At 45.3% G+C, this 27755-nt stretch overlaps 1 protein-coding gene across 1 annotated transcript in view; it reads left to right on the top strand.

Annotated features, from left to right (window-relative positions):
• Positions 1-27755, top strand: part of TMEM237 (transmembrane protein 237) — a 95213-nt gene that overhangs the window by 32044 nt on the left and 35414 nt on the right. The window contains 6 exon segments of the mRNA XM_073551428.1: positions 5368-5485; positions 16521-16681; positions 23481-23604; positions 23685-23876; positions 23979-24052; positions 26434-26527. Of these exon segments, the coding sequence (XP_073407529.1) occupies positions 5368-5485; positions 16521-16681; positions 23481-23604; positions 23685-23876; positions 23979-24052; positions 26434-26527 (763 nt within the window).

Raw genomic sequence — 27755 nt, 5'->3', positions numbered from 1 at the left:
GAGACGGGGCCTTTAATATGTACATGTCTGCAGGAACTGACTTTGCTATGACAACAATTAAGGGGAAGTGGGGAGATCTCATTCCTGATGGTCAGGCAGAGGATTGGGAGGAGATTCTTGAATCTCCAACTAAAGTATCTCCATCTATCAATAATAGAATGACACAATTATATATCTTGCACCAGTCATTTCTAACTCCATCGCGACTTTTCAAGATGGTCGTTTCCAATCCTCGAAATGTTTGAGTTGTCATACAATGGAAGCAAACTTTGTACATATGGTGTGGGGATGCCCCATTGTCCTTTCATACTGGTCTGAAGTAACATCGCTGTTAACATCCTTAGTGCAAATTCCTGTTCCTCTTAGTCCATTAGTTTGTTTATTCGGGGTGCTAGACGAGGAGAATTGGGGACACTATGTTAGGATTTTTCTACGCGAGACACTTTTTTTGGCTAGGAAGGTGTTGGCGCTACGTTGGATGGGAGGGTCAAACCCCTCTCTCAGAGCCTGGATTGACCTGGTAAACTCGGTCATTCCATATGAGCAAACACTTTATCAAAACAGGCGCTGTCTAGGGAAATTCGGCAAAATCTGGGACAGATGGAATTCCTCTCGTCTCACTATATCGGGGAGTGGAGGCTCAGTATCACCGTGACTGTTGTAGTTGCAATACATTGAGATATATTTATGGCATCACATAATTTTTAGTATTTTGTAATGTACTAGGCAGTGTGTTAGGTATAGTTGTAGTTTAATTAGATTGATAAGTGCCTTTGTGTTATGTACCTTCAAAGATAATATGCAAATTGATACTTTCCCATAATTATTTTGACAAAATGCACTTGTATTATTTTGATATGTGTACATGTTGTTTCTCTTTTTTTCTTAGTTAATAAAAAATAATAAAAAAAAAAAAGGTAATTGCTTGCACCAGAAATTTTTAGGGGCTTCATCGCAATCGGGTGAACACATATTCACATGCCAATTTTAGTTATTTGATCCCATAAACTTATTCCTTTTCTCACTTCACCAACTTAGACTATTTAGTGCTGATGCATCACACATACTTCAGAGTAGAAAAATATTTAAGCACAGGTTGTAATGTAACAAAATAAGTAACAAGCCAAGGGGGTGAATACTTTCACAAGTCACTGTGTATATGTAGCTGTTAGTCTGTTAAATGTGAATCTATAATCTAAATGAAAATGTAAATAAGAAATTGTAATTGATTGCATATGGCACCATGTTTTTCTCTACCATATCAAATATTAATTGGCAAGTTCCGGTACTTAAAGAATAGCAGTTGTTTTAATATTCAGTAGTTGAATTGAATAGTGCATATGAAAATGTGAAACTTTCTAATATATTTTATCAGAGAAAATATGCTTCCTTTTCCATCAGGAAGGATCATCATTCTTAATTTCTCAGTCCAAGGGTAAAATCTGTATTCAGGTGAAGACAGACTTTCCAATTACTGAGATAGGAGATGGCCCGTTCTACGGATAACATTCTATGTTGAGGGAGGAGACAGAGGCAAAAGTCATCCTCCCTTCTATATAAAATTTTATGAGTAGCAGCTCTCATCTTCTATGTCAGTAATGGGAGAATCTGGCTTCACTGAATACAGATTTTACTTGTGAATTGAGAATTTTGAAAATGAAAGATCAGTGCAGGGGGAGAAAGAAGTGACTTATCTGATAAGATACATTATAAAGTTTATTATTTCTGTGTGCACTATTGATTTATAAAATAAGTGGTATTTAAAATTTAGGCTACATTCTAACAATGAGCTTTTGGTGAGTTTTTGATGCTGCAGAATTTCTGCACCTATTTATATTAGATTACTTGCAGTTTTTCATTGCGTTTTTTTTTTTTTTGCCTTTTTAACATGCGGTTTTGGTGTGTCATGCTTTAAATAAAGCTGTTTTATTGTTGATGCTTCCTGGTTTTTGGCTTTGATGAAACTTTGATATACTTGGGTGTGGATTACATGCGGTTTTTTTATGTGTTTCCGCCAAGGAAACTCACTAAAAACACGTGCGTTTATGCTGGTGGATTTTCTCCTTCTAAAGCAAATCTATGGTGAAAATCTGCAGAGAAAACGCAGCGTACCCACAAGAGAAAATGCCATTGCTGATTCGATACACGCACCGCAGGTCAATTTACGCAGAGTTAAAAAAATACAAAGCTGAGAGGGCAAAAGATTTCTGTAAATCCCATCCAATTTCTGGAACTGTAAGACATTGCGTTTTTGACACTGCAAAAATATGCAATGTCACAAAACACACCAAAAGCTCATCGTGGGAACGTATCCTAAAAGTAACAGTTTACATCTCAGTTTATGCCTTGTTTTTATCTAATTGAATACAAACGCATGGGTCATGCACATACAGTGAACAAGTCGGTAAGACAGTGTTCACACCACCAAGAGACTGAAACACAGAGAAACAGTACAACAAACGTGAAAAAATACTCTGCTGTAAAAAAATATCTAACTATAAACAGCAAGTGCTTGTAAAAAGATGATAACAAAATAGGGTATTTAGTTGAAACATATCGACTAAATACCCTGTTTTGTTATCTTTTCACGTTTGTTGTACTGTGTTTCTCTGTTTCAGTCTTCTTGTTTTTATCTAGCAGTAATTTTCAGTTTAGTCTCATAACGTACAATTTAGCTTATTTTTTCCTGTTCAATCAAAGGGATGTTCTAATTGTAGGTTGGGCCATAATTGTCTTACATGAGCGAGTGAGCAGACTTGCTCAGCTGTTTCTATAACCTCCATAGAACATAATGCAGTGAGCTGCACCCTTCTGCAGAGTCTTTCCCACAATCTTCGATTTATGCAAGTCACCATGAAGGGAATCCATAAGAAGCTGTAGATCACCTATTTGTGGCATACAGCAGGTGAAAAAAGTATTGAACATGTCATCCATTTTTTAAGTAAATATATTTCTGAAGGTGCTAGTGACATGAAATTCTCACCAGATATTGGTAACAACCCATGCAATCCACACAGGCAAAGAAGTCAAACCATAGATGTCCATGAATTAGGTTGTGTAATAATAAGAAATTACACAGGGAAAAAGTAGTGAACACGCTTACTGAAATGTATTTAATATTTCATACAAAAGCCTTTGTTGGTGATGATAGCTTCAAGACGCCTCCTGTATGGAGAAACTAGTCGCATGCATTGCTCAGGTGTGATTTTGGCCCATTCTTCCTCACAAACACTCCTCACATCCTGAAGGTCCCGTGGGCTCCTTCTATGAATTGAGTTTTAGTTCCTTCCATACATTTTCTATTAGACTCAGGTCTGGCGATTGGCTGGGTCATTCTAGCAATTTTATTTTATTTCTTTGAAACCAATTTAGGGTTTCCTTGGTTGTGTGTTTGAGATCATCGTCTTACTGAAAATGTCCACCCTCATTTCATCTTCATCATCCTGGTAGATGGCAACAGATTTTTATCAAGAAGGTTTCGGTACGTTTTCCATTCATCAAATCATATGAAGTTTACCAGTGCCACACCATTATGTTCCTAACTCGAAACTTCACTGTTGGTATGGTGTTTTTGGCGTGATATGCAGTGCCTTTTGGCCTCCAAACATGGTGTGTATTTTGGCATCCAAAGTGTTCAATTTTGGTCTCGTGTGACAGGACTGTATTATCCCAGTATTTCACAGGCTTGTCTACTTGTTGAGCAAACTTTAAATGCGCTTGTCTGGGTAATAGGGTAATGTATTTGACTAATTGTCTAAGAGTAACACCTATGTTAGTACAGGTATGGTTTTATTTTAATGCACACTGTAGAAGCGGATGGGGAGGGTGAATGTTAGTTTTAGGTTGGGAAGGGGAGAACTGTGTGTTGGTTATTTGAATGTCATTGAATGAATAATTGGTTTATATAGGCACTATTCCTGTATGTGTACTGTATGACAACACGTAAAATAATTATTGTGCTGTAAACTGTTATTTGGCGTTCAATAAAAGTTTATTGATTAAAAAAAACTTTAAATGTGCTGGAATGTGCTTTTTGTTCAGCAGTGTAGTCTTCCGTGGTGAGCGTGCATACAGGCCATGGAGGTTGAGTGCATTACGTATTGTTTTCTTGTACCATTGTACCTGCTGGTTCCAGGTCTTTCTGTTGCTCTCCACAGGTGGTCCTTGGCTCTAAAGGCCCCGTCACACACAGCGATCTCGCTAGCGAGATCGCTGATTTTGTGACGCCACAGCGATCTCGCCAGCGAGATCGCTGTGTGTGACGAGGATCAGCGACAGACCCCCCCGCCGGGTATCGCTGGTTTCCCGCTTGCCAGCGCGCATCGCTGCGTGTGGCAGCGGGAGCCAATGATCAGCGAGGCTCCCAGTGCTCTAAGCAGGAGCTGGGAGCTGGTCTCTAAGGTAAATATCGGGTTACTAAGCGGCGCGCGGGGCTTAGTTACCTGATGTGTACCTTAGAGACCTGCGAGCTCGCGCCGGGAACTGCCAGCACGCAGGTTTCTAAGGTACACATTGGGTAACTAAGTGACGCGCGCCGCTTAGTAACCTGATATTTACCTTAGAGACCAGCATTCTCGCTGGTGCTGATCGCTGGTGAAGCTGCCTGTTTGGCAGCTCACCAGCGATCATGTAGCGATGCACGAGTGATCCTGACAAGGTCGTATCGTTGTCGGGATTGCTGGTGCATCATTATGAGTGACGGGGCCTTTAGACAACTCTTCTGATAATACTTTTCACTCCTCTGTCTGAAGTCTTGTGGGATGCACCTGGTCGTGGACAGTTTATTATGAAACTGTTCTTTCCACTTCTGAATTATGGTCCCAACAGTACTGACTGAAGCTTCAGTAGTTTAGAAATTCTTTTGCCCATGCCATCAGTATGTTTTGCAACAATAAGGTTGCAAAGGTCTTGATCTAGCTCACTGGATTTACCCATCATTAAATGTTTTTTGTGTGGCACCTTGGTAATGAGAGACTTTTTTATAAGCCATTGGATGTAGCAGCTGATGTTATTTTTCACTAAATGGCATGATTGTTTTCTAATTACTGATAGATTTCAGCTAGTGTCAGGACTTTCCATGGCTCTTTGCATGTCTTTCTTCATATGTTGAATATTTTTTCCTGTGTCATTTCTTATTATTGCACATAACTTATGGACATCTATGGTTTCATTTCTTTGTGTGGATCGGATGGGTGGTAAACGACATCTGGTGAGAATTTTATGTCAATAGCACCATTAGAAATATATTTACTTAGAAAATTGGTGACTTGTTCAATTTGTGTATCTGTGATATTAACTTGTTACTGTAATTCTGATAATTGTATCAAAGAAGTTGTTTTTAACTTGTCCATTTTTTTTTTACTGCAGAAGCAGAAACAGCTTTCACCAATCAAAACCTTAATGCTTCAATTACCCAGAATGGTAATGATGTGGACTCCCAGCCTTCTGATGAAGTAATCGTCCGTAAACCTCGTAGAAGAGCAAAGTAGGTTCAACTGCAACGTAGATGGGGAAATACTTAACTGAAAAGATACTAAAGTGGGCTTTTAACCCCTTCCTAATATGACGACTTTCCGTTTTTGTGCCTTAGTTTTTCCTCCCCTTTTTCCAAAGGCTTATTTTTTGCAGCAAATTGTACTTTTTGAATATCACCATTCATATTTATGTGATGTACTGGAAAGAAGGGGTAAAAAGATCCAAGTTTGGCAAAACTGCCAAAAAAGCGCAATTCTGTTATGTTTTTTTTGTTTTGTTTTTACAGTAGTCATATGGTAAACATATGACTCTGGTATGATTACAGCGATACTAAACCTGCATAATTTTTTTGTTGTTTGTTTTTAAATAGTGAAAAATATTCAGAAGTTTGTAAAAAGAAACGAAATGCATGTGTCAGAGGCCCATAATGTTTTTAATTTTCAGTTGATGGAGCAGTATGAGGACTAAACAAGTCATGAGCAATCTGGATTTATTTTGATTTTTTTTGTTTCCGTTACAGCGTTTAAAAGTTGGGTCGCAAGGCTGAAATATGGAAATGGAGAATTTGGCAAAGTTCACACATCAGCTGTTGCAATGGCTGCAATTCCACCTTCCACCAAGGTGCTTTTTCATCTGTGGGAATAGGTGATAGTCCGAGGGAGCAGTTGGAAACCACAGGAGTGAATTGCAGCAGCCGATGTGTGAACTTTGCCAACTTCTCCATTTCCATATTTCAGCCTTGCGACCCAACTTTAAAACGCTGTAACGGAAACAAAAAAATCAAAATAAATCCAGATTGCTCATGAGACCATTCAACTAACTAACTAACTAACATATTGCATTGCAAAACAAGACCATGCAAAACAGATTTCATGGGTGGGCCTCGAAGTTTTCAGGCGCCCCTCGTAAGTATCACATGTAGCGATATCGCTAGCAATATCGCTGCTGCGTCACAAAATCGGTGACGTACAGCGATATTGCTAGCGATATTGCTATGTGTAATGGGCCCTTTAGAGGCAGATGATGGCTGAATAACACAGCCATCATCTGCCGGCAAAGATGCCAGCATGTCATACGTATGTATAATCTTCTTGAGAGCTCACTCACACCACTGTATAAATCAGCAGAGTGCTGTCCTAATTTTTATAAGATAGCCATCGGACCAATGTTATTCAGCGGAGCAATGCTGATGACCCTTTTTTTTCCACTAACAATCTATGAAAAAAATTGCAGTATGCTGAGAATTCTGTAGCAGAGAGAACTGTAAATGATTAACCCCTTCACTACATTTGATGTAAGTTTACGTCATGGTCGGGAAGGGGTTCTCAAAAAATGACATGAATTTACAGTGGGTAGGGAAAGTATTCAGACCCCTTTAAATTGTTCACTCTGTTTCATTGCAGCCATTTGGTAAATTCAAAAAAGTTTATTTTTTCTCATTAATGTACACTCTGCACCCCATCTTGACTGAAAAAAACAGAAATGTAGAAATTTTTAAAAAAAGAAAAACTATCATATGGTCATAAGTATTCAGACTCTTTGCTCAATATTGAGTAGAAGCACCCTTTTGAGCTAGTACAGCCATGAGTCTTCTTGGGAATGATGCAACAAGTTTTTCACACCTGGATTTGGGGATTCTCTGCCATTCTTCCTTCCACAAACTCTGGTTAGATGGTGAATGTTGGTGGATAGCTATTTTCAGGTCTCTCAGGAGATGCTCAATTGGGTTTAGGTCAGGGCTCTGGCTGGGCCAGTCGGGAATGGTCACAGAGTTGTTCTGAAGCCACTCCTTTGTTATTTTAGCTGTTTGCTTAGGGTCATTGTCTTGTTGGAAGGTGAACCTTCGGCCAAGTTTGAGGTCCAAAGCACTCTGGAAGAGGTTTTCATCCAGGATATCTCTGTACTTGGCCGCATTAATGTTTCCTTCAATTGCAAGCAGTCGTCCTGTCCCTGCAGCTGAGAAACACCCCCATAGCATGATGCTGCCACCACCATGTTTCTCCTTCGTCTCATTGGGGGACACAGGTACTGTGGGTGTATGCTACTGCCACCTGGATGCTGACACTAAGTGAACAAAAAAAGGTTAGCTCCTCCGCCGCCGCATACACCCTCGCCCCGATTGCGGGCGGAACTCAGTTTTTTGCTTAGTGTCCTTTGAAGGCACACACGTCTGGATGTCTTCAGACTATTTTTTTTTTTTTTTCCTTTCCATGAAGATGAGACAGGGGATCCTATTGAAAGGGTCCGATCTCCCCAAACCATCAACGGGCGAGCACGCGTTGAGTATCGTCTCCGCGTATCCTTTCCCACACCGTGGGACATATCTGGGTCTTTTTCCCCAGACTTCTATTTTTATTTTTTATTTTATGAAGATAAGACAGGGGCAACGCATCCTATTGAAAGGATCCGATTTCCCCAAACCATCAAAGGGCGAGCACGTGCGAGTATCCCTCCACGTATCCTCTCCCTCTACTTGGGACATAATGCCGGACTTAGCCCTGTCCACCCCTAGGTATTGAAACCATGGGCTTGCACAGAGGCACAAGACTAGCCTGTGCGGCCCCCACTGCTCCACCAACGCTAGATGGCGGTGCTGCAAGGCGGCGGACGGTCCCTCTCCTCACCCCCTGAAGGGGTTAGATGGAGTTAGGGTCCCTGCACCGTCCAGAAATTAACCCCATCCCCTCTACCTGGTATGCTTGATCCGGAGTCAGGTATGGAGGGCTGGGGAGGATCCTGCGGCAGCGTCCCGGAGAATCACTGAGGCTCCAGGCGTCTTGGGAGGCATAGGGCAATCCTCCTCCCCCCCCCCGCGGCCCTGTGTTTGCGGCATAGGGGGTCTCACATTCGCTGGGTGCCGGCGGTAGAGAGAGCGCCCCCCTGCGGCGGGCGGGCATGAAAAATTTAGTCCGTGGCTTCGGCCATGAACTAAATCACGGGCAGAAGCCAAGCCCCCGGCGTGACGTCATTACCGGCCCCCCCCCCCGGGATAGGGCGGACGCTGTACAAATTGAGCCCCTGGCTTCATTGCAGGATAGGCCGCGATCGGGTGAGGACGTCCCGGCCTACCCAGAGGAAACGCAGGGCAGCGCAGTGCAAAGGCAGCGGCAGGAGCTCGTGGGGACACAGGACGGGGTAAGTGGACCCCGACCCTGGAGGCGCGCTACGGGCGGTTAAAGGTGGTGTTTTGTCCTCCTTCTCCCTTCCCCGCAACCCTCATATAAATTAGGCCTGGCAGCAATATGTCCGGAAAAGATAAATCACACACATTCCTTTATGCCGCATGCATTTCTTGTGGGGTTAGGTTTCCATGGGCACAGAGCCAAACATTATGCGAAGCCTGTGACTCCAAGCGCACTCAGGAGCCTCCCCCGTGATAGAGCCCAGGGGTCCGGATCCCCCGGAGTGGGCCTTATCGCTTTCCCGGTCCATGGCATCTCTGACAAAGGTGATCGAGACCCTTCGGGCCCCAGATAGGGGCAGAGATGGCAGCTCGCCTGTCTGGGAGGGATCATCCACCTCACACCTTCCAGCCTGCAGGGGCCGCTCTCACTCTAGACAGGCTCATAGGAAGAGAACCCACATGGTGTCTCTGGGCCCGTCCGGTGCTTCGGCATCCGTGAGTGCGGCGTCTCGTTCATCGTCTCCGCTATCCAGGAGCGAACAGAGTTCGGATTATGACACTGATGCTCCAGGCTGTCTGGAAACGGTTGACAGTCTCATTGAAGCTGTCAATCAGACTTTGGGTATCGAGGATGAGGTCTCTCTGGCCTCAGGTCATAAAGTGTCCTTTAAGAGGGCCAAGCGTCCGCATAGAGTATTTGGCACTCACCCAGAGTTCGAGGACATAGTGCAGCGTCACAGGGAACGACCGGACAGGCGATTTTCAGGCCAGAAAACGCTGAAAACATCGTATCCGTTTGCACCGGAGCTCTGTAAGAAATGGGCGGAATCCCCAGTGGTGGATCCGCCAGTGTCACGCTTGGCCTCGAAGTCTTTGTTATCGGTACCTAGTGTTTCTTCCATTAAAGACCCCACGGATCGGCTCAGAGAATTTGGCCTGCTCGGTTTATGAGGCATCAGGTTCAGCGCTCTCTCCCTCATTTGCAGCAACATGGGTAGCCAAGGCCATGATGTCATGGTCAGAATCATTAAATAAAGTTTTGCAGGATAGGGACCTGCCGACGGAGGTATCAGAGATAGCGAGTCAGATCGCGATGGCAGGTGATTACCTGATCAATGCTTCCTTAGACGCTGCTAATTGCGTGGCACTAGCGGCGGCAAATGCAATCGCCATTAGGAGGGCTCTATGGTTAAGGATGTGGCGGGCCGATTCGATTTCCAAAAAATCCTTGACTTCCCTGCCTTATCAAGGTAGCCACCTATTTGGGGAGAAGTTAGACCAACTCATCTCTGATGCAATGGGGGAAAAAGCAGTTTTCTCCCACAGCAGAAAATTAAGCCGCCGTTTCGTCAGCCTCAGGCCCGGTTTCGGGCGTTTCGTAACCCCAGGTGGATGGCAGCGGCCAGTTCCGCTGCTCCAGTTCGCTACAACCAAGACAGGGATCGACAGGTCACATATAGAGCCAACCCGCTGGGCAGGATGCGGGCTCGCCAGCCCAGGTCAAGGGGAACCAGATACCAAAAATCCTCAGCTAAATGACTCGGGGCAGCCATTACCAGAAAACGACACGGTGGTATATTCTGGTTCCGCCACGTCTGGGTCGCGGTAGCGTGCGACGCATGGGTGACGGAATTAGTGTCGTCCGGGTACAAGATAGAATTTGTCAAGTATCCCCCAAAATGAGTTTTTCTTTCCCGGCTTCCCAAAGTGGAAGCCCGGGCAGAGGCGTTACTGGGAGCCATCAAGGTACTCCAGCGCAACGGAGTCATTATTCCCGTACCAGAGTGCGAGAGGACTCGGTGTTTACTCCAATCTGTTCACGGTCCCCAAAAAGGACGGGACAGTCAGGCCGGTACTGGACCTAAAGCTCCTGAACAAGTTCATCAAGATCAAATATTTTCGAATGGAATCTCTCCGTTCGGTTATATCGGCAATGGAGTAAGGGGAATACTTGGCCTCAATAGATGTCCAGGATGCCTATCTGCACGTCCCTATTTTTCCTCCACATAAGAGGTTCCTACGTTTTGCCATCGATGGTCGGCATTTCCAGTTTGTAGCACTACCCTTCGGGCTGGCTACCGCCCCCAGGGTGTTTACAAAGGTAATGGCAGTCGTCATGGCCGTTCTGCACTCTCGGGGCATAGTTGTCTTGCCATACTTGGACGACCTCTTGGTGAAAGGCCCGTCATTTCGGGCATGCGAAGAGAATGTCAGCATCACGCTTTATACCCTAGCCCGCCTAGGTTGGTTAGTCAACGGGAAGAAGTCATCCCTTGTCCCAGCCCAGAAAATTTCTTTCTTAGGGATGATTTTCGACACCTCCCGAGGGTTTGGAATTCTCCCTTAGGACAAGGCTCTAGCGCTTCGGCAGGGAGTCCGGAAACTGCAGCAGCCAGTCCCTCACAGCATTCGGTTCGGGATGAGGGTGCTAGGGAAGATGGCGGCAATGGAAGCGATTCCGTTTGCCCAATTTCATCTGCGTCCCCTGCAGCACGCTCTCTTGACATCCTGGGACAAGAGCCCATTCACGCTCAATCATCGGTGCCGGTTGTCCTTTCAGGTCAGAAGGTCTCTTCAGTGGTGGACGAGCAGTTCTTTCCTTCGTCAGGGGAAGCCCTTCCCCCCAGATCAATCGTTGGTGGTCACAACCGACGCGAGCCTCCTCGGCTGGGGAGCAGTTTTCCGTCACCACGCAATTCAGGGGCAATGGTCACAACAGGAGACACGCCTCCAGATCAATTTGTTAGAAATTCGAGCAGTGCGGCTGGCGCTACAACATTTCCAGCACTTTCTAGCAGGACGTCCTGTCCGGATTCAATCGGACAACGCCACGGCGGTGGCTTACGTAAATCATCAAGGGGGCACGCGCAGCAAGGCAACCATGCGCGAGGTAGAACACGTACTACGCTGGGCCGAGAGGAACCACTCGGTAATTTCAGCAGTCCAAATACCGGGCGTGGAGAATTGGGCGGCGGACTTCCTCAGTCGGCAGGGTGTCGTGTCCGGGAAATGGGCCCTGCACCCCGAGGTCTTCCAGCAGATTTGCCAACGGTGGGGAACACTGGATGTGGATCTGATGGCCTCCAGGGTGAACGCCAAGGTGCCCGTGTTTGTCGCGCGGTCTCGGGACCCGCGAGCGATCGCAGTGGATGCGTTAGTTCTACCATGGAACCAGTTTTGCCTTCCATACTTGTTTCCCCCGCTGCCGCTACTTCCGAGGGTTGTCAGATCAAAACAGAAGGGGTTCCAGCAATTCTACTAGCCCCAGACTGGCCCCGTCGGCTGTGGTACGCAGACCTAGTGCAGCTGCTCACCGACGTCCCATGGCGACTGCCAGAGTGCCCAGATCTACTGTCCCAGGGACAGATCTTCCACCCGAACTCAGGGGCCCTGTGTTTCACGGCATGGCCATTGAATCTTGGATTCTGACCCAGGCGGGGTTTGGGCGTGAAGTGGTCGCTACAATGGTTAGCGCCCGGAAGCCTACCTCGGCAAAGATTTACCATCACACTTGGAAGGTCTTCTTTAGTTGGCGTCGAGACCGCGGGGTTGCTCCACTGGTTTTTTCTATTCCCAACATCTTGGCTTTTCTTCAGTCAGGCTTAGATTCAGGGTTGGCCCCGAGTTCCCTTAGGAGACAGATATCGGCCTTGTCTGTCCTCTTCCAGCGAAAAATCGCTTCTAATATGCAGGTGAAGACGTTCATCCAGGGGGTCTCACATTTGGTACCCCCCTATAGAACGCCCCTAGACTCCTGGGACCTTAACTTGGTCCTGAGTGTCCTGCAGGAGGCTCCGTTTGAGCCATTACAAGAAGTTTTGTTGTCATACCTGTCCAGGAAGATGGTATTCTTGGTAGCCATAACTTCCATTAGGCGGGTCTCGGAGTTGGCGGCCCTATCTTGTAGAGCTCCATTTCTCACCTTCTACAAGGATAAGGCAGTTCGCAGACCAGCTCCCCCCTTTCTGCCAAAGGTCGTGTCCTCTTTTCACATTAATGAGGACATTGTCCTGCCGTCATTTTGTCCAGTGCCAGTACATCATGTCGAAAAAGCGCTTCACACATTAGACCTAGTGAGAGCTCTCAGAAGGTACGTGTCGCGGACGGCACCCTTTCGCCAGACGGACTCGCTGTTCGTGCTCCCCGAAGGGCGCAGGAAGGGACTCGCAGCCTCAAAGTCGACCATAGCCAGATGGAATCGTCTAACTATTCAGGGGGCCTACCGTATTAGAGGCACTCCAATTCCAGCAGGGATCAGGGCGCATTCTACTCGGGCAGTGGGCGCTTTGGCACCAGGCTTCGGCGGAGCAGTTATGCAAGGCAGCGACCTGGTCCAGCCTGCACACATTTTCTAAACATTACAATGTGCATACTCAGGCTTTGGCAGATGCGAGCCTGGGTAGAAGAGTTCTCCAAGCAGCAGTGGCGCACCTTTAGACAAAAGGTGCATATAGGCTTGGATCGGTGAGTCAATCTCCCACCCAGGGGCTTCTTTAGGACGTTTCACAGTACCTGTGTCCCCCAATGAGACGAAGGAGAAACATGGATTTTTGTGAGTACTCACCGTAAAATTCTTTTCTCCGAGACCCTCATTGGGGGACACAGCACCCACCCTATTAGCCAGTTGGCTCTTGTTTATTTAATCAATATATTTTTTCTTGTTGAGATTAGGGTGGTCCTTTTCCAGACAGATTGTATTCTGCATTAAGGCTGATTTGTTTTGTGTTCTCCTACTGCTGTTGCACTAAACTGAGTTCCGCCCGCAATCGGGGCGAGGGTGTATGCGGCGGCGGAGGAGCTAACCTTTTTTTGTTCACTTAGTGTCAGCCTCCAGGTGGCAGTAGCATACACCCACAGTACCTGTGTCCCCCAATGAGAGTCCCAGAGAAAAGTATTTTACGGTGAGTACTCACAAAATCCATGTTTCACTGTTGGGATTGTATTGGGCAGGTGATGAGCAGTGCCTGGTTTACTCCACACACACCGCTTAGAATTATCACCAAAAACTTCTAACTTCGTCTCATCAGCCCAGAGAATCTTATTTCTCATAGTCTGGGAGTCCTTCATGTGTTTTTTTTAGCAAACTCAATGTGGGCTTTCATAGGTCTTGCACTGAGGAGAGGCTTCTGTCGGGCCACTCTGCCATAAAGGCCTGACTGGTGGAGGGCTGCAGTGATTGTTGACTTTGTGGAACTTTCTCCCATCTCCCTACTGCATCTGTGGAGCCCAGCCACAGTGATCTTGGGGTTCTTCTTTACCTCTCTCACCAAGGCTCTTCTCCCACGATTGCTCAGTTTGGCTGGACAGCCAGGTCTAGGAAGACTTCTGGTGGTCCCAAACTTCTTCCATTTAAGGATTATGGAGGCCACTGTGCTCTTAAGAACCTTGAGTACTGCAGAAATTCTGGCAAGATCTGTGCCTTGCCACAATTCTGTCTCTGAGCTCCTTGGCCAGTTCCTTTGACCTCATGATTCTCATTTGGTCTGACATGCACTGTGAGCTGTGAGGTCTTATATAGACAGGTGTATGCCTTTACAAATCAAGTCCTATCAGTTTAATTAAACACAGCTGGACTCCAATGAAGAAGTAGAACTATCTCAAGGAGGATCACAAGGAAATGGACAGCATGTGACTTAAATAGGAGTGTCTGAGCAAAGGGCCTGAATACTTATGACCATGTGATATTTCAGTTTTTCTTTTTTAATACATTTGCAAAAATGTCTACATTTCTGTTTTTTTTTCAGTCAAGATGGGGTGCAGAGTGTACATTAATGAAAAAAAATGAGCTTTTTGAATTTACCAAATGGCTGCAGTGAAACGGAGTGAAAAATTTAAAGGGGTCTGAATATTTTCCGTACTCTCTGTGCATCATTACAATCATGTGGGCACAAGAGCTGTGGCCTCAAGATGGCCACCAGGAGCTTGGCTTAAGTTATAACTGAGACCCGACTGTCACTGCCAGGAGCAGTGCCTGCACTAGCTAACCAATAAATGCCACGATCAATAGCAATCACAACATTTAGTAGGCTGGGAGATGAAGGGAACGCACTCTCCCTTCAGATCGACGCGCCCACAATGTCATCTGCCTGCTAATTGCCATGGCATCCTGCTTTGGCAAGCCTGTTAGACCATGTTGAGAGTCTGGTCTAAGAGGCTTTTGTCAGTGTAGCACTTACAGCTACAAAACATTGCAATCTATTATACCAGTGATCAGAGTAATGAAAGTTAAAGTACCATAGACAGACTAAGTAAAAAAAAGTAAACAAAACTGTAAAAAATATTTAAAAGAAATAATAAAGTAAACAAAAAAATTAAATAGGTATATTTATTTAAAAATAAATGAATACATAATTTGTATAATCTCATACAAAATAACACAACCTACAAAACTGTCACACTAATTAAACCATTCAGTGAATTCGTAAAAAAATTAAAATGAATAAATAACGCAGAAATAAACTATACTTTTTAATTATACCTAAAAAAAGTGGAATAAAACGCAGTCAAAAAGACAAATGTAGATAAAAATGGTATTGCTCAAAATGTCATCTTGTCCCTCAAAAAACAAGCCACCACACAGCTTTGTTAGAGAAATAAGTTACAGTTCTCAGAACTTAGTGATGCAAAACTATATATTTTTTTGCAAAACAGTTTTTATTGTGTAAAAGCAGCAAAACATAAAAAAAGATATAAATGTGGTATCACTGTAATCGTACTGACCCGAAGAATAATCACTTTTACCACACAGTAAATGGCATAAAAAACAATTCCTGAATTGCGTTTTTTTTGTTCATTCTGCCTCCTAAAAATTTTAATAGAAAGTTATCAAAAAATGTTATATCCCTAAAATTGTACCAATAAAAACCTCAAATTTTCCCGCAAAAAACAAGCCATCATATGACTCAGTTGGCAGAAATATAGAAAATAGAAATATGGTGATTCAAAAATTTTATTTTGCAAAAAAAGCATTTTTTCAGTGTGTGACAGAAGCCAAACATAAAAAAGACTATATAAATCTGTAATCGTACTGACTTGAGGAATAAAGTCACATTATCATTTATACCGCAAGAGGAATGGAGTAAAAAATAAATAAAACCATTTCTGGACCTGCAGTTGATTTGTTCATTTTGTCTTATAAGGATCACATTTATCTTGTGCTCTGTGCTGAGTGCTTCTATGGAGGTTTCCATGTAAATCCCTGAAGTACGTGATTCAAACGGAACCCCCGGCGGAAGATTCACGATAATGAGGCAGATGGAGTCACTGTGGACATAGTCTGGCCTATGATCCAGCGGTGTAATTTAAGAATGCATAAAAGTGTGGGCAACTACAGTTTTGTGCACCTCTGAAAAATACACCACTGAACAGAGGCTAGACGGAGTCCAGAGTAACTCTGCTGCCTCATTATAGTGAATGGATCCCTTGGGGTTTCATCTGAATCACGCATTTGGAAATTTAGATGAAAACCCCGATGTAAGTGCTCAGTGTAGAGCACAGGATAAATGTGATCCAAAATGTTATGTAAAATGTTCCCAATAAAAGCTTCAAATCAATCCACACAAAAAAGCAAGTCCCCACTCAGGTCCGACATCTGTTAATGGAAATATAGGGGGCTTCCACATTACTGGTAGCACAAAGGCTCCTCATCCCCTAAAAAGAAATCCAGTCAATGCCCCTCCCTTCTGCGCCCCACAGTGTGCCTAAATCTCAGTTGTCATCCACGTTCGGCATTTCTATAGCGATGAGAGCTTAATTTACGGGTGCATGTCCCCAAAAGAAAGAGATGGGGCACTATAACGTACTTGGCACTACAATGTCAAATTTGCAATTTTCACTCGTAGGGCTCTACAAACCCCTATGAAAAAGAAAATAATTGTAATCTATTTTCAAACTTTTTCCATAAATATATCTTCTCTATTAGGAAGACAAGGCCTGCAGAACATGGATTTCCTAATGATCTGGGTGTAGAAGAAGAAGACATCATTCCTGATGGACAGATAAAACTGGCAGAACAGCATCCTGCTGTCATTGTATCCTCCCTGATAAGCCAACCTGTGGGAAAATTATTTGTGGAGAAGAATAGTAAGTTTAAATTTATAACAATACTTTCTCAAGAGAAGAGGAATTGCAAAAATAGTCATAAATCATCTAATATGTCACTGTGTGCTTCCAAGGACTATTCAGTAGACTTTTCAGTCTCCAGCCTCTTGTATTTGCCCAAAGATCTGCAGCTCTAAACTCTCAGTCATTGTTGGAGATTTTAATCATTAGGAATGTCTAAAGGGCCTGTCACACTAAGCGATATCGCTAGCAATATCGCTATAACTTGTGACGTTATAGCGATATTGCTAGCGATATCGCTGTGTCTGATACTTACCTCCGACCGGCTCCCCCGCTGGTTATCGCTGATCGCGCGAGAACAGGCTGGACTGTTTCTCGTCGTCAGCTTCCTGCGGCGCTTCCTGTGGAGAGACGAGCGACGAGCGTGGAGCCGGGCGGGAGGACGCAGGATCGCCTAGTGTGACAGGTAAGAAGTGACCCCCATCCCCAGCGATGTCGCTGGTGAGATCTGCCTGTGTGGCAGCTCACTAGCGACCACTTAGCGATGCACCAGCGATCCTGACCGCGCCATATCGCTGGTCGGGATCGCTGGTGCATCGCTAAGTGTGACAGTACCTTAATGCTTAGTGTAAAGGCTCATTCACACGTCCGTTTTTGTTGTACATGTTCTGTTTCATTTTTTTTTTTATTAGACAGAAAACCGCCACATTTTTTCCAGTTTGTCTATTTACATATTCATTTTTTCTGCGGATCAGTGGTACTAAAAAAAAAAAATTTTTATGTTTGTGCGATTTGCATTTCATGAATCAAGTGAATGAGTTTGTGAAGAAAAAACAACGCTCGTAGGCAATCTGTGTGACATATGAGTGCTGTGAGTTTATCAATATTGACCATTAATAAGAGAAATGCAACTAACAAAATACAAGACATGAATGAGACTGAAGGCTAGTACTTTACCTAATCTGGCAAATTTAAAGTGAATCTGTCACTAGGTTTTTGCAATGTAAACTGAGAGTATCATCATTTAGGGACAAAGACCCTGATTCCAGTGGTGTCACTAAATAAAGGCCCCGTTACACACATCAATGTCCCAGCGATCCCACCAATGATCTGACGTGGATGGAATCGCTGGGACATAGCGTGCACACTGGTTTCCAAGGTAAACAGCGGGTAACTAAGAGCCGCGTGGCTCTTAGTTACCCGCTGTTTACATTGGATACCAGCTCCCAGCGTCGCTGATCATTGCTCTCCCGCTGCCACACGCAGCGATGCATGCTGGCCAGCGGGAGATCAATGATCAAAAAATGGCCCAGGACGATCCTGCACTATCAGCGATACCCGACGGGGGGGCCGGTCGCTGATGTGGGCTGCACACAGCGAGATCGCTGTGGCGTCACAAAATCAGCGATCTCACTAGCGATCTCGCTGTGTGTGACGGGGCCTTAAGCTGCTTGCTGTAGTTTTGATCAAATCAATTTTATCTGCTGTGGATCTGAATGCTGGACCTGGACTCTGTATAACCTTGCCAGCACCACTGATTGGCAGCTTTCTGTGTATACTGTGCATAGGCAGAAAAATGCCAGCACCAGTGGTAGCGGGTTACAAAGAGAAGGAGCATTGCATGACACTAGACACCTAGGTCCTGTATTGATAATCTCCTGCTGATAAAACACTTGATTTTATTGAAACTACAGCTAGCCAGCCCTATAAGTGAAACATCATTGAAATCAGGGTCTCTGTCCCTACTTCTTGATGCCTTGATGCTCTGATGTTAAATGGCAAAAGCCTGGTAACAGATTCTCCTAACGTTTATGGATTAAGTCGCACTGTGAAAATACTAAAGGTCTAATAAAGATATATTTTCTTATTGCTTTAAATTTATATTTTCTGGTTAAATACAGTTCTGGCTCTTTGCAGGGTTACACTTGAGTCTTGCAGCATCATGGTAACCATCATCACTTTTATTCTCTTCAAGAAATCTGCCATATCTGTAGAGCGGATGTCAGGTGCACTTGTATAGCGCACGCTCAGGAGCCGAGCCCGCTCCATATAGGGCAGGTGCCAGGTGTGTTATTTAGCTGGCAGCAACCTCAAACAGCAGATTCAAAGCTAGAACTGACTGCTGCAGTTAACCACCTAGATGCCTCTGCCAATCACTCACGGCAGCATTGAAGTGATTAAATCCTGCGGGGTGCATTTTCATTCAGCGTTCACCTGCACAGAGCAATGGTGGGGTGCCGATAGGTTGATGTGGCAACCAAGGGGTCTGGTGGAAGGCAACTGTTTGGTACCTCTGCGAAGTTCAGCCTGTGGCTAGGCTTCATAGGAGATTAGTAAATTGATAATAAACTGAGATATTAAAGCGTATTGTACAATTGCTAAACCAATAGCAGATTGAACTAATAATGAGCAACTATAAAAATGTGAAAAATAGTTAATAGAAAAAAAAATCTAACATTTCAAATCACCACCATTTTCCCAGTCTAAAAAAATAAGTAAATTTGGACTCTCTGTACCTATAAAAAGTGTTGATTTTTCAAAATATAAAGTTATTTAACCCATATGGTTGACATTGTAAAGAAGTACAAATCACATGTCAGAATTGCTGTGGTAGTGCTGTATTCATTGAAAAGTCAGCTTTTTTTTGCTCCTTCGCCTCATTGGGGGACACAGGTACTGTGGGTGTATGCTACTGCCGCCTGGAGGCTGACACTAAGTGAAAAAAAGAGGTTAGCTCCTCCTCCGCCGTATACACCTTCGCCCTGATTGCGGGCAGAAACCAATTTTTTGCTTAGTGTCTGCTGTAGGCACACGTTTTCAGACTGATTTTTTTTTTTCTCCCTATGAAGATGAGACAGGAGCGACAGACCCTATGGAAAGGGTCCGATCTCCCCAAACCAACAACGGGCGAGCATGTGCGAGTGTCCCTCCACGTATCCTCTCCCGCAACGGGGATTTTTTTCCGTGTCTAGGACACAGGGGACACAGGACTGGGGGAAGTGCTGCCCCCTAGCCCCACAGAGAGGCCACGCTAGGAGAAACGAACAATCGAGTCCCTTCGGAAACGCCCTCCCCCGGCGTTTTTTTTCAGCACGGATGCCTGACAGGTACAGCATGTCAGGAAAACCTAAGATGCACACATTTTTATATGCTGCATGCATCTCTTGTCAGTCCGCTTTTCCGCAGGCGCAGACCAAGCGAGCATGCGAAGCCTGCGAGTCCGAACGCGCCCAGGAGCCCTCCCCTGCGACCGAGCCCAGTGTACCAAGTCCCCCGGAATGGGCGTTATCGCTGTCGCAATCCATGGCGTCCCTTATGAGAGCAATCGAGTCCCTTCGCGCCCCAGATAGGAGCAGGGACAGTGGCTCGCCTGTCTTAGAGGGGTCCTCTACCTCACAGGAGCTGCCGGCCTGCAGGGGCCGCTCTCACTCCAGGCAGACCCAGGTGAAACGAACCCACACAGCGTCTCCTGGTCCATCCGGTGCCTCGACATCCGTGAGCTCTGCTTCTCGCTCCCCGCCACCAGCAGTTGATAGCGAGCAGGGCTCGGACTACGACTCGGACGAACCCCTTGACCTAGATACTAGATAAGACGGGTGGTCAGGAAACAGTTGACAGTCTCATAGAAGCCGTCAATCAGACTCTGGGGATTGAGGATGATTCCACCCTGACTTTGGGCCATAAGGTGTCATTTAAGCGAGTCAAGTGTCCCCATAGAGTATTTTGCACTCATCCTAAATTTGAGGACATAGTGCAACGACACAGAGAACGGCCGGACAGAAGTTTCTCGTGCCAGAAGGCATTCGAGGCAAGGTATCCGTTTGCCCCGGATCTCCGTAAAAAGTGGACGGAATCCCCAATGGTGCATCCATCTGTGTCGCGCTTGGCTACAAAAACTCTACTATCCGTACCTAGTGGTTCTTCTATTAAGGATCCCACTGATCGTCTCATAGAGAACTTGGCCCGCTCAGTGTTTGAGGCATCAGGATCAGCACTCTCTCCCTCGTTCGCAGCAACGTGGGTAGCCAAGGTCCTGATTTCTTGGTCAGAATCATTGAATAGAGACATAGACCTACCAGCTGAAGTATCAGAAATCGCAAATCAGATAGCTTTGGCGGGGGACTACTTGATCAATGCATCTTTAAATGCGGCCAACTGCGCGGCTCTTGCAGCTGCAAATGCAATCTCCATTAGGAGAGCTCTATGGTTAAGGACATGGCGGGCTGATTCAGCCTCAAAAAAGTCCTTGACAACGCTACCATACCAGTGTGGCCGCCTGTTCGGAGAGAAGTTAGATCAGCTCATCTCCGACTCCACTGGAGGCAAGAGCGGTTTTCTTCCTCAACAAAAGGTCAAACCGCCGTTTCGTCACCAGTTTCAGGCGCGTTTTCGGGCCTTTCGCAACCCCGGGTGGACGACAGCGGCTAATTCCGCCGCTTCAGGGCGCCCCAACCAGAATAGGGACCGACAGGTCTCATAGAGCCCAACCCATTGGGCAGGATGCGGGCCAACCAGTCCAGGTCGAGGGGATCCAGGTCCCAAAGATCTGCAGCCAAGTGACTCGGGGCATCTGCCAGGTGACACCAACAAGGTAGGCGGCCGCCTACTCTGGCTTCACCACGTCTGGCTCAATGTCGCACACAACACATGGGTGAGAGAGCTGGTGTCCACAGGGTACAAGATAGAATTTGTCAGGTACCCCCCAAGACGATTTTTTTTTCCCGTCTTCCCAAAGTGGATACCCGGGCAAAGGCTCTACTAGGAGCCATCGATTCGCTCAGCCACAACGGAGTCATCATTCCAGTACCGGAAAACAAGAAGACTCAGGGCTTCTATTCCAACCTGTTTGCAGTCCCTAAAAAGGACGGGACTGTCAGGCCCGTTTTGGACCTAAAGCTCCTAAACAAATTTATCAGGATCAAACATTTCCAGATGGAGTCTCTCCGTTCAGTCATATTGGCAATGGGGCAGGGAGAGTACTTGGCCTCTATCGATATCCAGGATCTACATATCCCCATTTTTCCTCCGCATCAAAGGTTTCTATGCTTCACCATCAACGGTCTACATTTTCAGTCTGCAGCGCTGCCCTTCGGGCTAGCAACTGCCCCCAGAGTGTACGCAAAGGTCATGGCACTCCCCATGGCCATCCTGCACTCCCGGGGCATAGTCGTATTTCCCTACTTAGGCGACCTCTTGGTCAAGGGCCCTTCAAGGCAGGCATGCGAGGAAAGTGTCAGCATCGCTGGTCAGTGTAAAGAATTTTCCAGCTCAGAGGATTTCCTTTTAAGGGATGATCTTCGAAACTTTCCGAGGGTTGGTAATTCTCCCTCGAGACAAGGCCCTAGCCCTCTGGCAGGGAGTGCGGATACTGCGCCAACCAGTCCCTCACACCATCCGTTTCTGCATGAGGATTCTAAGAAAAATGGTGGCAGCGATGGAAGTGATCCCGTTCGCCCAGTTCCATCTTCGCCCCCTGCAGCACGCCATCTTGTCATCCTGGGACAAGAACCCGTTCACGCTCGATCACCGATGCCGTTTGTCCTCTCAGGTCAGACTGTCCACCACTCTAGGGACTATCAGTTCCTCCCTTCTTCAGGGGAAAACCCTTTCCCCCAGAGCAGTGGCTGGTGGTCACAACCGACGCCAGCCTCCTCGACTGGGGAGCGTTTTTTCGCCACCACACGACCCAGGGACGGTGATCGCTGCAGGAGGCACGCCTCCCGATCAACTTGTTGGAAATAGGAGCGATCCGGCTTACTCTGCAACGTTTTCATCACCTTCTAGCAGGCCGCCCAGTCCGGATCCAGTCGGACAACACCACGGTGGTGGCTTACATAAATGACTAAGGGGGCACCCGCAGCAGGGCAACCATGCGCGAGGTAGGGCACGTTTTTCACTGGGCCGAAAGGAACCGCACAGTGATATCGGCGGTCCACATCCCGGGTGTAGAAAACTGGGCGGTAGACTTCCTCAGCCGACAGGGGCTTGCGTCCGGGGAATGGTCATTACCCCCCGAGGTCTTTCAGCAGATTTGCCAACGATGGGGAACACCGGATGTGGATCTAATGGCTTCCAGGGTGAACGCCAAGGTGTCCGTATTTGTCGCCCGGTCCCGGGACCCGCAGACAATCGCCGTGGATGTGCTGGTTCTGCCATGGAACCAGTTTCGCCTCCCATACCTATTTCCCCCGCTGCCACTACTTCCGAGGGTCATCAAGAAGATCAAGGCAGAAGGTGCGCCAGCGGTTCTGCTGGCCCAGACTGGCCTCGTCGGGCGTGGTACGCAGATCTAGTGCAGCTGCTCGCCGACGTGCCATGGCGACTACCAGAGCGCCCAGATCTACTTTGAGACGAAGGAGAAACATGGATTTTTGTGATAACTTACCGTAAAATCCTTTTCTCTGAGAAGCTCATTGGGGGACACAGCACCCACCCTGCTAGCCAAGTTGTCTTCTGTTTGTTTAATTAATATGCTCTTTTTATGATATTAGGGTGTTTTTTTTCTCTAGACATATTGTACCTGCATTAAGGTTGATGTTGTCTGATTTTTGTTTGATCTCCTAATGCTTTTGCACCAAACTGGTTTCCGCCCGCAATCAGGGCGAGGGTGTATATGGTGGAGGAGGAGCTAACCTCTTTTTTTCACTAGTGTCAGCCTCCTGGCGGCAGTAGCATACACCCACAGTACCTGTGTCCCCCAATGAGCGTCTCGGAGAAAAGGATTTTACGGTGAGTTATCACAAAAATCCATGTTTGTTTTTTTTTTACAGAAATAGCATTTCAAACATCTTCCCGTACTGTCATTTGTTTTCCATTCCAGGGAAATTTCAGGCTGCAGATCGTTCTGGTATCATCAGAACCACAGAACATGTGGATGATTTCCTGGACATTAAACCTACGTGGGGTAGTATGGATGTATCGCTCTCTGTGCATCGCAGCTTCAGGTACACACATGCATGTATATATCTAGGAGATATCCCAGTTGCACAGCCATTTACTTTCCCATCCTCTCCCTTCTTTTCAGGATGATTGGGCTGTTCTGCAGTGGATTCCTATCGGGATACACCGTGTGGAACATTGTGGTTATATATGTTCTTTCTGGCAGCCAGCTAACTTCTCTTCCCCTGCTGCTTGAGATTTACAAAGGCTTGGCATATCCATCCCAGTGCTTTTTGTATTTCCTGTTGGCTGTCAGCACAGTTTCTGCGTTTGACAGGTATTTTAGAGAATACATCATTCCCAGTTATTGTCGCTTACTTTTAGTCCACAGTTTTCTTTTATCTACTGCAAATACTTCAGCAGTTTTCTTTGTTACTAGGATTGACCTGGCCAGTGTGTCAAATGCAGTCCGTGGTCTCGTTACATTGGATCCATCTGCTCTGGCCTCATTCTGTAAGTACAAAGCTCTAAAGTAGTACTTTACTATAGTGCATCCCTAAGAAAACAACTACTATGAGTTATCCGTTCTCTGCTCATGGTGTAAAGCAGCCACATTGATCACTTCTGAGTATAGCTTTAGATATTACTCCTAATACCTCACACCCTAGTGTTTTAGGTATACAGCTCATATGTAGACATATATGTCTCCATGATCACAGACTGTAAGCAGTGTAGTATTATCCTGCAGTCATCCTCTCGCAAAGTTCTTTAGAATTGGCAGATATGAGCAGTCTTTTCCAGTAGTTTCCTTTATCGTCTTAGGCTTAGAGGGATCATTTTTCCTTGTTGAATGCATTAAGTTGGAGTAAGGAGACATATAGGCCATGCATTACTCCACCTAGGAGTTTAAATATGTAAATAGCCTCTTCAGAGAAAATGAGGACTTGAACTATAGCACCACCTATAGCATGTAGCAATCGTAACATTTAACATCGACCTTTTAACAGCTTCCCTGAGACCCCCTATCAAAGACCTCTCACCTAGCCAATCATATATCTTGCTTTGCACTGATGAGGGGCAGAAACCCCAAAACATGTGTCTGCAAATGAAGTTTCTGGTTTGACTTCATACAGTTGTGGCCAAAAGTATTGAGACCCCTGCAATTCTGTCAGATAATACTCAGTTTCTTCCTGAAAATGATTGCAAACACAAATTCTTTGGTATTATTATCTTCATTTAATTTGTCTTAAATGAAAAAACACAAAAAGAATTGTCCTAAAGCCAAATTGGATATAATTCCACACCAAACATAAAAAAGAGGGTGGACAAAAGTATTGGCACTGTTCGAAAAATCATGTGATGCTTCTCTAATTTGTGTAATTAACAGCACCTGTAACTTACCTGTGGCACCTAACAGGTGTTGGCAATAACTAAATCACACTTGCAGCCAGTTGACATGGATTAAAGTTGACTCAACCTCTGTCCTGTATCCTTGTGTGTACCACACTGAGCATGGAGAAAAGAAAGACGACAAAAGAACTGTCTGAGGACTTGAGAAACCAAATTGTGTGGAAGCATGAGCAATCTCAAGGCTACAAGTCCATCTCCAAAGACCTGAATGTTCCTGTGTCTACCGTGTGCAGTGTCATCAAGAAGTTTAAAGCCCATGGCACTGTGGCTAACCTCCCTAGATGTGGACGGAAAAGAAAAATTGACAAGTGATTTCAACGCAAGATTGTGCGGATGTTGGATAAAGAACCTCGACTAACATCCAAACAAGTTCAAGCTGCCCTGCAGTCCAAGGGTACAACAGTGTCAACCCGTACTATCCGTCGGCGTCTGAATGAAAAGGGACTGTATGGTAGGAGACCCATGAAGACCCCATTTCTTACCCCGAGACATAAAAAAGCCAGGCTGGAGTTTGCCAAAACTTACCTGAAAAAGCCTAAAACGTTTTGGAAGAATGTTCTCTGGTCAGATGAGACAAAAGTAGAGCTTTTTGGGCAAAGGCATCAACATGGAGTTTACAGGAGAAAAAAAGAGGCATTCAAAGAAAAGAACACGGTCCCTACAGTCAAACATGGCGGAGGTTCCCTGATGTTTTGGGGTTGCTTTGCTGCCTCTGGCACTGGACTGCTTGACCGTGTGCATGGCGTTATGAAGTCTGAAGACTACCAACAAATTTTGCAGCATAATGTAAGGCCCAGTGTGAGAAAGCTGGGTCTCCCTCAGAGGTCATGGGTCTTCCAGCAGGACAATGACCCAAAACACACTTCAAAAAGCACTAGAAAATGGTTTGAGAGAAAGCACTGGAGACTTCTAAGGTGGCCAGCAATGAGTCCAGACCTGAATCCCATAGAACACCTGTGGAGAGATCTAAAAATGGCAGTTTGGAGAAGGCACCCTTCTAATATCAGGGACCTGGAGCAGTTTGCCAAAGAAGAATGGTCTACAATTCCAGCAGAGCATTGTAAGAAACTCATTGATGATTACCGGAAGCGGTTGGTCGCAGTTATTTTGGCTAAAGGTTGTGCAACCAAGTATTAGGCTGAGGGTGCCAATACTTTTGTCTGGCCCACTTTTGGAGTTGTGTGTGAAATGATCAATGTTTTGAATTGAAGGGGTGTCAATACTTTTGGCCACAACTGTATCTCATGTAATATAGCAAGGCTCTTTAAACTTCAATATGGACTTTTAGGATTAGGTGGAGCTAGAGTTCAAGTTTTCTTTCTCTCTAAAGAAGCCATGTTCATAGCTGGATCATCTTTATACTAGTAATGTATAAATCTAGAACTTTATACCAGAATAATAAACCAGTCATATATGCAATAAGTTAATATTATCATGATAGCACTTGTGGTTTTAGCTAAAAATAAAAACGTCTCTATTTTCAGTGTATTTTGTGGCTCTTTTTCTTGCACTGAGTCAGCAAATGACAAGTGACAGGATAAACTTCTACACACCTCCAACGCAGAATGGCAGCTTGTGGTAAGATCTTAATCTCAAATATAACGTTAAAAACTTTGTAACTACCATGAGTTATATGGCTATACAGTGAATATAAAAAAATGCACCACTATTAAAATGCTATTTTTTTTGTAGTGTGAAACCATCATACCTAAAAGAATAATTTCAGAAATTTTTCATCTTTTTTTTCACCCATATTCTACAGCGTCAAAAGCTCATTGTGGGATCATTGTGGGAACGTAGCCTTACACATCCTTTTGTTGAAGGACCGTTTGAATTTATGACAGCATTCAATCTCTTGGGGTAGGATTCTCTGAGCACAGCACATCTAGAATTGGCATTATTTGCCCACTCTTCCATGCAGTAGCACTCCAAATCTGTCAGACTTCAATGACATCTCGTGTGTGCAGCGCCACCTTTAGGTCAACCACAGATTTTCATTTGGATTCAGGTCTGGGCTCTGGCTGGGCCATTCTAAAACTTTTAGATCGCTGAAGCCATTTTTTTTGATCGCTGAAGGGTCATTGCTGTGCTAAAAGGTGAAATTCATTTTCAGCTTTTTAGCAGAGGCTTGAAGGTTTTGTTGCAAAATTGACTGACATTTAGAACTGTTCGTAATTCCCTCTATCTTGACTACAGCCTCAGGTCTAACTGTTGAAGAACAGCCCCTCCATCATTCTTCATTGGGTATGGTGTTGATTGGGTGAGGCGCAGTGTTGGCTTTGTGCTGAACATATCTTTTGGAATCATGGCCAAACAGCTTAACCTCATTAGGCACGAATATGCTCTCATCAGGCTATAACACGCTTTCACTCATGCTTTTGGCAGACTTGTAGGTTTTGCCACTTTAGCAAACAAAGACTTAATACTTGGTTGCAAAACTCTTGTTGGTAAGCACAACAGTCAGACATGTTTTGTAGTTGATGATGAGATTTGCACACATGTCAGGAGGAATTTTGGTCCACTCCTTTTTGCAGATCATCTCTAAATCACTAAGATTTTACGGCTGTCACTTGGCAACTTGGAGCTTCATCTCCTTCCATAAGTTTCTATGAGATTAAGGTCTGGAGATTGGCTAGGCCACTCCATGACCTTAATGTGCTTCTTTTTGAGCCACTCCTTTGTTGCCTTGGCTGTATATTTTGGGTCATTGTCTTGCTGGAAGACCCAGCCGCGACCCATTTTTAATGTCCTGGCGGAGGGAAGGAGGTTGACACTCAGGATTTTATGGTATATAGCTCCATCCATT

The sequence above is a fragment of the Dendrobates tinctorius genome, unplaced genomic scaffold (assembly GCF_039654945.1).
Source record: "Dendrobates tinctorius isolate UK_male_01 unplaced genomic scaffold, ASM3965494v1 ptg000177l, whole genome shotgun sequence".
Lineage (NCBI taxonomy): Eukaryota > Metazoa > Chordata > Amphibia > Anura > Dendrobatidae > Dendrobates > Dendrobates tinctorius.
This window is presented reverse-complemented; position numbering and strand designations above follow the sequence as displayed.